The sequence below is a fragment of the Grampus griseus genome (genome assembly GCF_964374135.1).
Source record: "Grampus griseus genome assembly, chromosome: 11".
NCBI lineage: Eukaryota > Metazoa > Chordata > Mammalia > Artiodactyla > Delphinidae > Grampus > Grampus griseus.
This window is the reverse complement of record NC_139005.1, coordinates 44,695,992-44,711,301: the sequence shown is the minus strand read 5'-3', so window position 1 is coordinate 44,711,301 and position 15,310 is coordinate 44,695,992. Positions and strand designations below refer to the sequence as shown.

Genomic DNA, 15,310 nt, shown 5'->3' with positions numbered 1-15,310 from the left:
GTTGTGTAGTGTCCAACAGGCACACATTCACTAGAAAGTATAGTTATTTAAGAATGAAATAAAAATATTTTCTCTTTCAATGTATTTTTCAAATAACTACAAAGTTGTTAAGATATTTATTAAACACTTTTTGAATTGTCTAGACCATTTAATTACTTAATAAAGCGAATTGTTAAGTATTTCTTTTGTCTAGGGCTAAAAAATTATCGAGACAACTAAGGTGCCATGAACTGGAGCTTTTGCTTTAAGAGTATGGAGCAAAAAAGTTTGATGACCACAAACTTTAGAAACTCCCCTTTAGTTATACTTGGGATTGCCAGCAGGTGGTGCCACCAAGATTGAGTTGGCTATAGGGAAAAGGTCCTACTCCTTGTTCTCAAGGTCTAAAACACTCTAGAGTAAAGGAATGTTCTTGGACCAGAGAAGATATTATAAAAGAAAAAGGGACTTTTAGATCACTTACTCCAATACTTTTCAAACTTTTTAGAAAGGCAACAGAATCTCCTTTCAAGCAAAATCTTAAATAAAAGCAGAACCATTTCCTAAGTCGGCGAGAAGAGGCTGAAGCCCTACAATAGTGACCCTAAGCTCAGAAGAAGGTGCCCTGAAAAACTCTGCCGCTCTAGGGAACACCTGAAGAAAATCACTCATCTAAATCTCTACTTCACAGAGTAAACCAAGGCTCATAAAGATCTGATATCGCATGGGCAGTTAGTCGCAGAGCTGGTTCTAGAATCTACGACTCTCAACAGATCTGAAAAGGTACCAAATCTTCCATTTCATCCTGCTGATCCTGAAGCCAGAAGGATAAGGGCTCTGCTCCTGTGAGACCTTTGGGCAAATCACTTCATATTGGGAATTTTGGTTTCCTTTTCTATAAAATGGAGAATTAATATTTATTTCGCAGATTAAATAATAGGATGAGAAATACTCAGTAAACTATAAGAAGATATGGAATTATTTTATTCTGGTTAGGTCTGAATCAAAGAAACAAAGGCTAGAATAGCAGAAAGTAATGGGGAAAGGACAAAGATTTGGGAGAAAATAGGTTTGTGAGTATTGTGACCTAAAATTAAATGAACTTTTGATTTACTGTCAAGTACTTTCGACTAATCGTTTGGTCCTGGGGGGAGCAGGGCACAGACTTTCTGGTGACCTTCTAAGTGACATTCCTTATTAACCTCATCATTTCCCATTCTTGGCATCCCTCACCTTGCAAAGCCAACCCCTCTGCTGGTCCCACTGGTGTCTCGAAGGATTCTAGTGGAAATAACCTGGCCAAAGGGCTTCAGCATTCCCTCCAGTTCTTGCTCATCCATTGACAGCGGGAGGTTTGAGATGTATAAATTTGTGGGGTCCTGCTCCTGTTGCTATGGAAATAGAAGTGAAAAAATGAATTTCATATCTCTTAACCCTCTCCCACCCACAGTGGGCAGCCACAAAATGACATCTCAGAAAAGAGAGAGCAGGGAGGCATGCACATAAACAAAGAGGATCTTAATGATTTGTAACACCTGGTCCCACTATCATGGGTCATGGGTTATAAACTGAGTCCAGGCCAAAAAAACCCACAGATTTAATATTTCTAGTACTGTACAAGCCCACAATACAAGCCATCAATGAAGTTTTTGGCTGTCTCTTTAAGAACTAGGCAGAGCAGCGCTCTTCTCTTCTATCCAACAGCCCAACAGCCTGTCCCAGAGGCTGGATTCTCTTGGACTGCCTTTGCTTCCCGGGCTGCATTGTTCTGGGTAATCCCCCCACTCCGCTCTTCCAGCCACAGCAGACTCCTCTTAGTAGGAATGCCTGTACACTCCCTGATGGAGGGAAAGCAGGAGGAGAAGAGAAGGGAAAAGGGAAGCCAATGTGCTGAGGGTTGCACTAAGAGCCAGATGTATAGCTCACTGGGTCACCACGGAGCCCTGAAAGTTCTAGTCTCACAGGAAGTCTAAAGTCACTCTAATGTCAGAGGACTTTTCTCAAGAAGAGGTGGGAGAGGGCCTCCCTCGTGGCGCAGTGGTTAAGAATCCACCTGCCAATGCAGGGGACACGGGTTCGAGCCTTGGTCGGGGAAGATCCCACATGCCGCAGAGCAATGAAGCCCGTGCGCCACAACTACTGAACCTGTGCTCTAGGGCCCGGAAGCCACAACTACTGAAGCCCGCGCGCCTAGAGCCCATGCTCCTCAACAAGAGAAGCCACTGAAATGAGTAGCTCATGCACCGCAACAAACAGTAGCCCCCGCTCAACACAACTAAAGAAAGCCCGCGCAGCAACGAAGAGCCAATGCAGCCATAACTAAATAACTAAATAACTAACTAAATAAATTAAAAAACACTGCAGATAGCCCTTGCCCATCAACCGCATGGCTCTTAAACCTCTGGAAGCCTTTGGTGCTAACTACAACCCCTCAGAGGAACAGACACGGGGTAGTACCCTTACCTTTGCCATCTGTGCTTGCACACCACTGGCTTTCAGTGCTGTTACAGCTTTCTGTGCTGCTGAAGGACTGTCAAAGTCCACAAAACCATAGCCTGGAACAGGGAAACAGCATCACTGGGAGGTGGGGGGTGTGAGGGAGGTAGGAGGCCCAGGCTTTTCAGGAAACAGAGGAGGAGTTACGATCCACGCAATAGAAGTGGTAGGGAGGAAGAGAAATGAAGAGGTTTCAGGTGGTTATCCACGTGCTCCTCAAACCCTGTGAGATTTGGGCTACTTTATAGCTAAGAATGCCAAGGGCAATGAGGTCTTTATGGTATCCTTGCCTTCCTCCCTCTCCCCTAAGAAATCCTAGGTTTCAAGAATTAGGCTCCTCTAATAATTCACAGCCCCCTCTATTTCCAAAAGAACCCCCTTCTCTTTTCTAGGCACACCCGCAGAAATGCTAGGCATGTAGGAAATACAGCCTCTCCACAGCAGATCATCAGCCACCTGCTGGAAGAAGCCCCTCCTCACCCCAATGTACAGCCCTTTCCCCTCCTTCCACTCTTCCATCCCCACCTAGAATTGCTCAAAACCCCAACAAACCCAACCCACCTCCACAAACAAAAAGCATTTACAGTGCTTTGCTAAGTAGAAATAAACTCACCTATGAATGAATATCTACCATCCAATCCAGGGAAACATGACAGCCAAAGTAGGCCCAGGGGACTCAAAGGCACTCTGTGCAGGCTTCTAGCCTTGAGTCCCCAAAACAGCATTTTCAGCTCTAGCTATCTGGTCACAAATAATCTAAATACCTACTAGTCTTTTAAGCCTGAAAACCCTGAAGACTCCTCCCTGGCACTGGAAACCAGGGACTTGCAGCAATAAAGGGCAAAGGCAAGGGATGGCCTCACTTACAGCTGTTCTCCACCACCAAGAGCAGCTGTTCTCCACAACCAAGAACAGCTGTTCTCTTACCTTTGCATTTGTTTGTGGTCTTGTCCAGTATGGCCTTAGTGGAGACAATCTTGCCATATCTAAGGGAGAAGAAAATGCAAAGTGATAATCTGGGGACAGGGATTTAGACTAGGACAGTGATTGAAACATCTAGATGAATCCATGCCCTGTCTTCACTCCCACTAGGAAAACTGTCCCTACTCAAACCTTAGAACAAAGAAGAAATGAATTTAAAACGTCACACTTATCATATAAACCTATTCCCCAAAGGTACCTACAAGAAATAAGGTAACTGCAGTCCCTACACTATCAACACATTTCTCTCTTCTTCCCCAAATAAGACTCAGATACTAGTTAGAAAAAGACTACTGTCTTTTTTTGGGAAAGAAGCTTGGTGGTGTCCACATAGCAGTGTGTAAGGCCAGAGCTCTGGCTAGAATTCCTTGAGGACTAAAAATAATCCTTGATGTTATTTATCTTCCTTTGAAGAAACACCATTCCTCCCATGAAAAACTGTTTCTCTTCTCTGACACCCCACTCTTCACCCTTCTACTGGCCCCCTGAGTGAAGGTCAACTTGAGCCAAACTGCTTTTGTTCAAATCCTGGTTCTGCCACTTTATAGCTATGTGTGATCTTGGACAAGTCATTTAACCTTTCTGTGCCTCAGTCTCACCATCTGTAAAATGGAGATAGGATTGTTGGAAAAGTGAAATGAGTGCATGAATATAAAGTACTAATGTCTACCAAATGTAAACACCTGAACACTCTTAACTGCTATTATTATTATATGTTATATTATATTATTATTATATTCATGGGACCTCAACATTTAACCAAATGGCTCTTTCCTGCTTTAATCTCTAAGACTTCTATTTCTTTTCTTTTTTTTTTGGCTGCACCTCACAGCTTATGAGATTTTAGTTCCCCAACCAGGGATCAAACCCAGGGCCCCAGCAGTGAAAGCGCCGAGTCCTGACCACTGGACTGCCAAGGAATTCCCTGATTTCTATTTCTTATTGTCAAGATTTCAGTGTATTAGGGAGGAGAGTGGGCATAAAAGCAAATGCAACAGCTGTGTTAAGAAAATTATCCAAAACTTGACGATAAGGCAAAATGAGGATTGCACATTCTTTCAATGTCATTCTGGAACACTGTCTACAAGGCCCATTCAAAGTATATTCTGTTATCTAGGGGGATGTTTCTTTGTTTCAGTTACTATTTATTACTGATGAGGGCCCAGATTTTGTGAAGATACATATTAATTTGTAGATTTTTATCTAGTAGAAATACAAATAATTTCTGTCCATTAGAAAAGATGATCCCAAAGGTTACTGTTTTATAGTCCTATAGGGTATGAACCAGTTTTCTCTGTAACCTAGTAATCTTATTCCAACATTCTTTCCTCAGTCCCTCAAATACTCTTTGAACCCATTTTACCATCCTGCTAGTGCGCTCACTAATGAGTAAAATAAATATCTGGCATGCGTTCATCTGTATCTGCAGCAGAGTTATGTTTCTCAACCTTCTGAAAATTATACTTTGGCAGCAGATTCATGTGGAGTTCCCCAAACTTGAGCAGTGGAGTATCTATCACAGGTCAGGGATTATATTAGAAGTGTTCTACTATAAAGAAGTCTCTACATTCCACCCAGGAGGGTGAAAATATTAGAGAGACAGAACAGAAATCACTAACAAAGTCAGAAGTATAAAATTTAACTGAAAACAGTTGGCAGGGACTGAATTTGAGACGAATACCTGAAACAAGCATTTTTTTCTACTTTTCCTCTCACCCCATCCCTAAAGAACAGATGAGGATTGATGTATTTGTTTCGCTCCTTGGCAGCCTCTCACTGACTGTTGTAGAGGAGCTCTGTGACCCACTGGATTAGACAGAATAAGCCAGGCGATGCCCTGGAGGCCAGAATGGATGTGGCGAACCTAACCCTTCAGGGCTACATACTTGGATTCTTTCCCAAATTTAGGAAAGGAAGGGATGCAAGAGACTGTAAGCCAGAGGACACACACGCTGCTATCCCTATCGAGGCCCCAGGGTGGAGCTTGCTGTGGTCTGAGCAGCCTGAGACTTTGAGTCAGAATTTCCACTTCAGCTGGCAACAGCTGGATCATGCAGCTTCCTCCTCCGAAGGAGCCCCTCCAAGAGAACCAGGAGTTCCAGTTCCAGACTCCACGCCTCTCCTTCCTGCTCACCAGGGCTTAGGATCCAGCAACATTTACTTCCCGTACAACCTAGAGAGATAACTGGGACAAAGGCAGGAAGTCCTATGCATGGGAAACACCCTTCACAGAAAGGTGTCCCTCCCAGCTCACACACCCATGAGGATTCCACCCACCAGTTCTTCACAGCTTCCCTTTCATCATAACTCATCTAGCACCTATTCTTTCCCTTCCTCATTCCTACTTCTCTATGGTCCCCTACTGGGCTCCTTACTTCCATCTTATTGTATATGCTGACCCTGACTATTCTCATCCCTTCAGACATAGCAGAAGGTAAGGCAACTATTGGGAAGGGCAAAATGAAAGTCTAAAAGTATAGTGAAGTAGAATTGAGTTTTTTCTCTGTCTTGTGGAGTGAGAGGATTGATTTTTGCAGCACATTATATTTAGTACAAGAAATACACGGTGGGGCTTCCCTGGTGGCGCAGTGGTTGAGAGTCCGCCTGCCGATGCAGGGCATGCGGGTTCGTGCCCCAGTCCGGGAAGATCCCACATGCTGCGGAGCGGCTGGGCCCGTGAGCCATGGCCGCTGAGCCTGCGCGTCTGGAGCCTGTGCTCCGCAACGGGAGAGGCCACAACAGTGAGAGGCCCGCGTACCGTAAAAAAAATAAAAAAAGAAATACAGGGTGCAGAAATCAAGGAACTAGACTGATATGATACTCTTTTCCCTCATAAACCAACATTTTTGCCAATTCCCATTCCCTCAAAAAAATTACTAGTCCTAGACTAAGTTCCCTGAGTTCCATTTAAATAGCCTTCTAAAGCAAGGTAAGCCGAGGTAACAGATTCAGATTTTATACACACATCTAGCCTTTAGAGACTGATTTTGTGCAGCCTGGTGCTAGCAAACTTCCAAAAGCCACTACCTCAGTAGAGTAAGGGATTTATAGAGTACCTCTGATGCCGCATACAACTACATTTTGAGGGGAGAATGTTCTCCCTCTTCAGGATTTGGAACAGCTGCCACATACTCATACTGTTATGGGAGTTTGAGTTACTTTGACCACTTTAGAAAATTGTTTACTAGTATCTACAAAAGCTGAACAAATGTATATCCTATGATTTAGTAATTTTACTCCTAGGTATATACCCAACATAAATGTATATACTTATACACATGCACCAAAAGACATGTACAAGTTCATAGCAGCACTATCTGTATCCATAATAGTCACATACTGGGAACAACTCAAATGTCCAGCAACAGCAGAACAAGTAAATAAGTTGTGGTATATTCCTATGATGGAATTCTATAAAGCAATAAGAATGAACAAATTTTTGCTATATGCAACAATGTGGATGAATCTCACAAACAACATTGAACAAAAGAAACCAGACATAAAACGGTACGTGCTATATCATTATATTTATATGAGGTTCAAACAAGCCACATCAATCGTTTAGAAGCCAAACAGTAGATACCTTTGGGGGTGGGGGAGAGACTGTCACTGGGAGGTGGGCTTCTGAAGAGCTGGTAGTGTTCTATTTCTTGATCTGGTTACCAGGGACTGTTACAAGGATGTGTTCACCTTGTGAAAATTCACTGTTCTATAAACACTTCTGATTTGTGCACTTCAATAGAGTTTTAAAAGATGGTAAATTTACACAGACTAAGGTTCCTATTTTTATTTCTTTCTAAACTCGATTTCCCCTTCCCCATTAATATTACCATCCCACCAGACTTCTGCCTCTAATCAGTCCCCCATATAAATGATTTGAAACACATATTTCTGCCAAATGGAATTGAGCTGGCCTCTCTGCATTCTTGCAATTTTTCCAGCTTTCCTAATTGGGCTAATTCCATGGTAGTTGTCTCCACCTCATGACTCAAATCTATGCTGAAGAAACCCCAAAGATCTTTAGGGGGTAGATGCCAAGTGACAACTCTTTCTCCATTTTCTTCTTTATCCACTAATTTGAGGGCTCCTCTGGGTCACTGAGAATAACTCTAGCAGCAGAAACTCTCCTAAGTGTATAATTCGATTGGCTAGTCCCACTTTCTTCTATCCCTACTGCTGGTTTTCACTATCTACTAATCAATATCTTCAGAGATACTGAGCATTTCTATTCAAGGTGTAAGGAAAGGAATATTTCCACTAAGACCATCAGTTCTGGGTACATGCTGGAAACAAAGTCATATACTAACTAGGCTTCAAAGGTCAGCCCTATCCAGCTTTCCTCAGAGAAACACATAAAAGTTTTATATATTGGTAGTAGGTAGAATTTCTCTAAGAGGGGCTGCTGAGAAAACTTGCAACTATAGGGGTAGAAGCAAAATATTGATAATATTGCATTTCAGGATAAGAGTATCTGGTAAGAAGCCAGTATCACCAAATCTGTACTGTTCCTGGAGACCTACCCCTATGTACCCCAACTTACGACTGACACAACTTGACTAGGTCCTGGTCGGTAGTGCTTGGCTGCAATCCCCGGATGTAGAGGTTGGTTTTACTCAGCTGGTCATTTACAGTGCTCCCGCTGCTGCTGTTAGGGGTGCTGTTGCTTGGACTAGGTGGTGCCATTGGCTGAGACAATGACACATATGGCTGCAGGGAGACATGAAGAACAGAAGGTCAGAAGAATTATACATTTAGATGCTGAAGAGTGAGGAAGATCTTGGCCCCTTGGAAAGAATGATTCTAAACTTTAACAGCAATGAAGTCATCAAGAGTTAAAAGGGCTTCCCTGGTGGCACAGTGGTTAAGAATCTGCCTGCCAATGCAGGAGACACAGGTTCGAGCCCTGGTCTGGGAAGATCCCACATGCTGCGGAGCAACTAAGCCTGTGCGCCACAACTACTGAGCCTGCGCTGTAGAGACCGTGAGCCACAACTACTGAGCCTGCATGCCACAACTAATGAAGCCCATGTGCCTAGAGCCCGTGCTCTGCAACAAGCGAAGCCACCGCAATGAGAAGCCTGTGCACTGCAACAAAGAGTAGCCCCCGCTCGGCGCAACTAGAGAAAAGCCCTCAGGCAGCAACAAAGACCCAATGCAGCCCTTAATTAATTTTTTAAAAAGAGAGTTAAAAAAGAAACCTAAAGGAATTCCTCTCTGCCATAAAATAAGAAAATATTTAACTGTCCTACCTAACTTTCAGGGGAAATGAGAGGCCAAAATAAGCTTGATAAAGGTTTTGAAAAAAGGTACTTAGTTATAGAGGAACGTTTTTATCATACAGATGCTGGAGACACAATTAATGTATGCCTCTTAAGTAAACTGTGTAATGAGACAAGACTAATAAAATCTAGGTTCCATTCAAAAATCACAGAGGAACTAATAAAAATTTATTAAATGATGAAGGTATAGAAAAGTTGAACATAGATTATTCATAAAACTGTAGAATATGAGACTGCAAAATACCTGCAGGAACTTGAAAATTATTATAAGATTAGACAAACAAAATGAAATACTAATTACCACGCCAGGTAGTAAAAAATGAACTTTGTTACTATGCTGATAGGGGTTTAGTCATAAGTTATTTACAAGTTTTTAAAAGTTTAAATATGAATGAATAATAGATAAAGTATGGTTAAGGAAATCCAGCATTTGGGGTGAAACATCTGTAATTTTTCACTACTGATACCAGGACAGGCAACCAGACTCTGCTACATTTTGGGGCCCCTTCTGTAGGGGGGTACTTCTGTTAAGAGAAAAATTACCAGGTTGACTGGAACATGGATCCATTTCTTTCATGGCATATTTTATACCCTTATGCTCTAATCAGGCTTCTAGTGTATATACATATATGTGGTTCATAATCCTCTAAATTTGCATAATTACCTATAACATAGTGCATTTTACTATATCATACTCATATTCCAGTTCTCCCTTGGCTTAAAGCACTGTGTAGTGTAAATCTGTTTGGAATTACTTCCCTATAAAATACTAGATGCATCTCCAGGTCTTCCCCCTCTCTCTCTTCTTTGGTAGTAGTAGTAAGGGATTAGAGTGGTAACAGAAGAAAAAGGGAAACATGAATATCAAAGAGGGGAAATCTTCCCCCCAAAGAATCTTAATGTGAAATGTGCCTCTTACATTTCATGCCTCTGATCTTTAGCAAACTTTAAAATAAAAATCTTTGCTCAAGATAAATATGTTGAAGCAAGTATCTACCTATTTCTGTCACTATACATAATCACAAACGTGTACCCATTTGCAAATACACAGTTCATTCCTCAGCTCTATACTGCAGCAAAGAAGAAACCCAATACCACATTCTGGAATGGCCCAAAGCCTCATGACCTATTGTAGCTCTTGATACACCCTTTATATTTCCTATCCTTGTCCCCCTCTCTTTGCCAGCACTTACACTAGGATTTTCCATATAGAACAATCCATGTGCCAGAAGAATATGAATTATTCCTCTGTGGTGGTAGTGATAGTCGACAAGTGCAGGGTAGGGAACATGCATGTTTTTCAGCAACTATCAGAAAACAAGACAAAAACAGGGCAAATAAACCTAAAAGTCATACATTCAGTGCTAGAAATGGCAGTACATACTTTAAGAATGATGTTGAAATCTCCACTGAATTAGTAGACATGTAATAATAATCAAATACTAGTGGTCTAGGCCCCCTCCATTATCACTACTGTTGTAAGTGCACCATCTGATTTAAAGTAGAGGCAAGAAGGGACTTCCCTTGTGGTCCAGTGGCTAAGACTCTATGCTCCCAATGCAGGGGGCCCGGGTTCAATCCCCAGTCAGGGAACTAGATCCCACATCCCGAAACTAAGAGTTCACACGTCACAACTAAAGATCCCGCATGCAGCAACAAAGATCCCACATGCTACAACTAAGACTGGGCGCAGCCAAATAAATAAATAAATATTAAAAAAAAAAATAAAGTAGAGGCCAAGAAGATTATCAACTATATTCTAATCATGGCTGTTCCTGAGTTCAGAATAAGATCACTGCTGGAGATCATTCACTAAGATATGCCTTTCCTCATCTCTAAGGAATTGCCATTATTGATCCTTAGCTGAGAAAGCCAAGCTGCTTCTAATATGAGAGTCTAGGGAATTCCCTGGTGGTCCAGTGGTTAGGACTCGGCGTTTCCACTGCTGGGGCCTGGGTTCAGTCCCTGGTTTTGGGAACTAAGATACTGCGAGCCGCACAGTGTGCCACACCCCCACCCCGCCCCTAAATAAATAAATAAATAAATAAGAGATTCTAGGCCTGTGGGTGATGATGATGCCAACAGTAACAATGATAGCAGAAGCAACTCTAGCAGCATCATATCATGTGCCAAGCACTGGCAGATGAGATCACCTGCCTCAGCTAGAGTTCATCTATCCCCTTTCCTAATGTGAGAGAATATTCCTAAGAGGAAGTTATCAATGATGCTACGACTGTCCAAATAAGAACACAAGGGTTACTGAGGAAAGAAATAAATTGAAAAGAAGCTTTTGGTTTACTACCATGGTTATAACCTTGGTTTTAACACTAATGTCTTAGTTATAATCTAAAAATATGTCTTAGTCAATGATAAACTTGCTGCAAGGCCAGAAAAATTCCTAGAAAAAAAGATGTAGTTCAGAAAATAAAAACCCAAAACTTTTCTCTTTTGCTATTCCCAAACAGCTTCTGAAACTACTATATAGTCTCCAAAGAGAAAAAATAGAAAAATATTCTCTTTTCAAGAGAATTCAGTAAAAAAGGTCAAGAAAGCCTCTAAGTAAAGCTTATCTGGCTTCCCGAAAGAAACTATTTGGAGAGACAATAATAACTAATGTAAACTAATGATCCTTGTTTACCTATGTACATAAAAGAGAACAGGGCAGTATATATGAGAGTCCAGAGGACTGAGATATTCTTACTGGGCGAGAGAAGGGTGGGGCAGTATTGTCTCTCTTGACTCCTGTTGGTCTGTAATGGTTCTCTGAGGCCACTGGTTCTCTGTCCGAGTCTAAGCTAAAAAATGAAGAGCAAGATTTGAACTGTTTAAAACAAGGCCCTCATATTTGTCCTAGAATCTTAGACACCTGGGATGGTATTAGATTTGCCTTTAGAAATAAAGGATGGTAGCATATTATCACGTAGCAAAGAAATATGTAAAGTTATCGAGTAGAAAAGGTAGGTATGAGTCTTCTTTTTTTACAAAATATTTATTCATTTATTTGGCTGCGTCGGGTCTTAGCTGCAGCACGTGGGCTCTTCCTTGCGGCGCTCGGACTTCTCTAATAGTGGCGCGTGGGCTTCTCTCTAGTTCTGGTGGGCGGGTTCCAGAGCTCGAGGGCTCTGTAGTTGCAGCATGGGGGCTTAGCTGCCCTGCGGCATGTGTGATCTTAGCTCCCTGACTGGGATCAAACCCCGTCCCCTGCATTGCAAGGTGGATTCTTAACCACTGGACCACTAGGGAAGTCCCTAGGTATGAGTCTTCTCATGAAGGAGATTTAATTCTGACTGGGAAACATGAACAGGTTTATAAGCTGAGAAATGACATGATAACATATATCTGAGAAAGCTAACACTAGGTGCATTATCCCAGCTGGTTCGGAGGGGTAGAAGACCAGAGGTGGTAAGACTAGTTAGGAGATATTAGACATGAAGGGAGGTCAGGAAAAAGTATAGAAGTTAAATTCAGACTGGCAGAATTTGAAGTTATCTGCTTGATGGATATATGCTGAATACTTTTAGAATAAATACTGGTTAATTTATTCAGTTAGTAAACATTTAAATACCTTTAAAATACTATGCAGGGAAGGCGTGAAAAGCCTGGTAGTTAGCATGGAAGAGCCTGGAAGTTTGATTTCTTAGCTAAAAGTTAACGCACCACCTTAGAAATATAGGCTTATAAAGGCGGTATTAATGCTTTTAGAAAGTTCTAGTATTGCACTACTTCTCTGGGAAGTGGAGTAAACTCAGTTATGATAGCTAAAGGTGGGAAGCAATCTCAGGGCAAGGACTTTTTGGCTTTGGATCTTCCAGTGAAACCCAGATGCCTATGGGCAATGCGTTACCAAGGCAGAACAGGGAACACTGGATTGCAAAGATGAATTGATTGAATGCAAACACTAGGGAACACCAAATTTGAGGTTGGTTGGAGACTAGAATCTATCAATAAAAGGTGTGTGAGAACACTAGCAGGGAGAGGACTTGGCTGTTTCCTAGAAGGGCCACTCCCCTTGCATAGTAAACAGCCATACATAAAAGCTGAAAGAAGGCAAAGAAAGGACAAATGAGTTAATGGATATAAAGTACTTAACATGGTGTTTGGCATACAGCAAGTATAAACTGTCAGTAACCGTTATTATTTTAAAATTTGGAGTCTTTTAAAAAATGGAGTTCTTCTATAATTAAAGGACAAAATTCTCCTTCCTTTGCAGAATATGGATAACTCACCCAAGTTGAGCTGTTATTTGTCTGCAGAGACTTGATGCTTCCCCAGCAGTTCTTTTTTTTTTTTTTTAATTTTTATTTATTTATTTATTGGCTGCATTGGGTCTTCGTTGCTGCGTGTGGGCTTTCTCTAGTTGCAGCGAGCGGGGGCTACTCTTCATTGCGGTGTGGGCTTCTCATTGCAGTGGCTTCTCTTGTTGCAGAGCATGGGCTCTAGGTGTGTAGGCTTCAGTAGCTGTGGCACATGGACTCAGTAGTTGCGGCTCGCGGGCTCTAGAGCGTAGGCTCAGTAGTTGCGGCACACAGGCTTAGCTGCTCCACAGCATGTGGGATCTTCCTGGACCAGGGCTCAAACCCGTGTTCCCTACACTGGCAGGCGGATTCTTAACCACTGCGCTGCCAGGGAAGTCCCCCCACCCCCCAGAAGTTCTTAAGGATCCAGGAAAACTCTGGAGAGATGTTTTTATGGAAAGCACATGAAGAGATTTGAGCCTATGAGGCAGGCAGCGAGATAACTACTTAGTAAGCAGGCCCTGACCATCTTCAGAACTACCTCTCTCTGACCTCCTCAGAAAGTTACTTATGTCTAGATTATAAAACGATTCCTTATGTTTTGTTCTTCTTTTACTGTCTAGGGCTGAGGCCTTTTAGATAAAATACTGAAGAGATTTTAATTTCCTAAAGATTGGTGGGGTGGTATTTGAAGGATGGTTAGAGAACTGTCCTATAAAATATCCCATAAGAATCTCTGGGATAATAATCCGGGGAAGGGCTTATAGTATGGGGATAGAGAAATATATAACTCCTTCATCTTCATCCAGAAAAAGAAAAATCAAACTCCCGTCTTCCTGTAGCAAGGGACTTTATGTTTCCTGTCTTGCTGAGTTACAGGAAACTAGGAGACAAGAGGGCATTCTTCCTTTTGCTCTCTTGCAAGAGATCATAATGTTAGAAGTGATACAAGGCCTACTTCCCAATCACTAAGTTTTCATCAGATCTTTAAAAGAATGATCCAGTCAGATGAGCTACTTAAAAATTAATGTAACTGAAACACTGTCTTTATTCTGAAAATACGGTTCTCTGATCAAGTGTTCATTTTGCCTGGTTTAATAAAATTCACAAACCCTGTATCCATTCATTTGCTATCAAAGTTATCCCCATCCTAAGCCCTTAACTCTTACTGTCACCAGAGCAGGAGAAAACTCCATCCCATGTCTAGTGCCCAGTGAAGTTCCTGGCATAGAGTATAAGCATGGATATTTGCTAAAAGGAGTAAAATAAACTTAGGGGATTTGCTAATTGTGTATCATCTTAATAAACACCTAAGAAAGTCTCACAGATACACAATCCAGTGGCCTGACATCAAAATTCCTATTACAACCTGGATATTGATGATCCACAAGACAAGTTCCTAAAGCCAGTGGTCTCTGGGACATATAACACATCTGAACATTTTTGTCTAAAAATACATTATTTTCTGAGTTCTGTCATAATGTCTCCTAATAAAAGAAAGTCCACTTTCAAACCTGCAAAGTAACAGACCTCCTAATATTCACTCATGAGACCCTTTGCATTATTTGAATCATTCAATAAATATCTGAATGCAAATATGTCCAAGCCCTGCTTGATGCAGTGGGGACTCACAGATGAGTAAGAGTGTAAGTGAAATATTTCATAATAAATTTAAACACACACTCACAAGAAGCCATTAAGTAATTCACAAACCAGAGCGTACAATCTAGATAACTAGCAGAAAAAAATATGTGTGCTAATAGGGATCCAAGCAAAATGGTATAAGAACATGAAAGAAGAAACAATTCCTGAGGGAAAAGTTTCTCAAGTAAGATGTTTGGGTTGTACCTTGAAGGATGAGTAGGATATTAAACCTTTAATAGGGAGCCATAGGGAAATGCAAATCAAAATCATAAGGAGAGGGACTTCCCTGGTGGCTCAGTGGTTAAGAATCCGTCTGCCAATGCAGGGGACATGGATTCGATCCCTGGTCCGGGAAGATCCCACATGCTGCGGAGCAACTAAGCCCATGCACCATAACTACTGAGCCTGAGCTCTAGAGCCGGCGAGCCACAACTACTGAGTCCGCGTGCTACAACTACTGAAGCCCATACGACCAGAGCCCATGCTCCTCAACAAAGAGAAGCCACCGCAATGAGAAGCATACACACCTCAAGGAAGAGTAGCCCCCGCTCACTGCAACTAGAGAAAGCCCATGCACAGCAAGGAAGACCCAATGTAGCCAAAAATAAATAAATAAAATAAATAAATTTATTTAAAAAAATCATAATGAGATACCACTTCATATCCACTAGGATGGCTGTAATAAAAAGACTATGA

The 15,310-nt window shown here is 41.8% G+C and overlaps 1 protein-coding gene across 2 annotated transcripts in view; it reads right to left on the bottom strand.

The window, feature by feature from the left end:
- RBMS2 (RNA binding motif single stranded interacting protein 2) overlaps window positions 1-15,310 on the bottom strand; it is a 60,487-nt gene that overhangs the window by 15,414 nt on the left and 29,763 nt on the right. For both annotated transcript variants that reach the window (XM_082666883.1, XM_082666884.1), the window contains exons 2-5: window positions 7,997-8,163; window positions 3,403-3,461; window positions 2,443-2,534; window positions 1,213-1,370 (exon numbers count right to left, since the gene is read on the bottom strand). In XM_082666883.1, coding sequence (XP_082523009.1) covers window positions 1,213-1,370; window positions 2,443-2,534; window positions 3,403-3,461; window positions 7,997-8,163 — 476 coding nt within the window. The remainder of the gene's footprint in view (window positions 1-1,212; window positions 1,371-2,442; window positions 2,535-3,402; window positions 3,462-7,996; window positions 8,164-15,310) is intronic.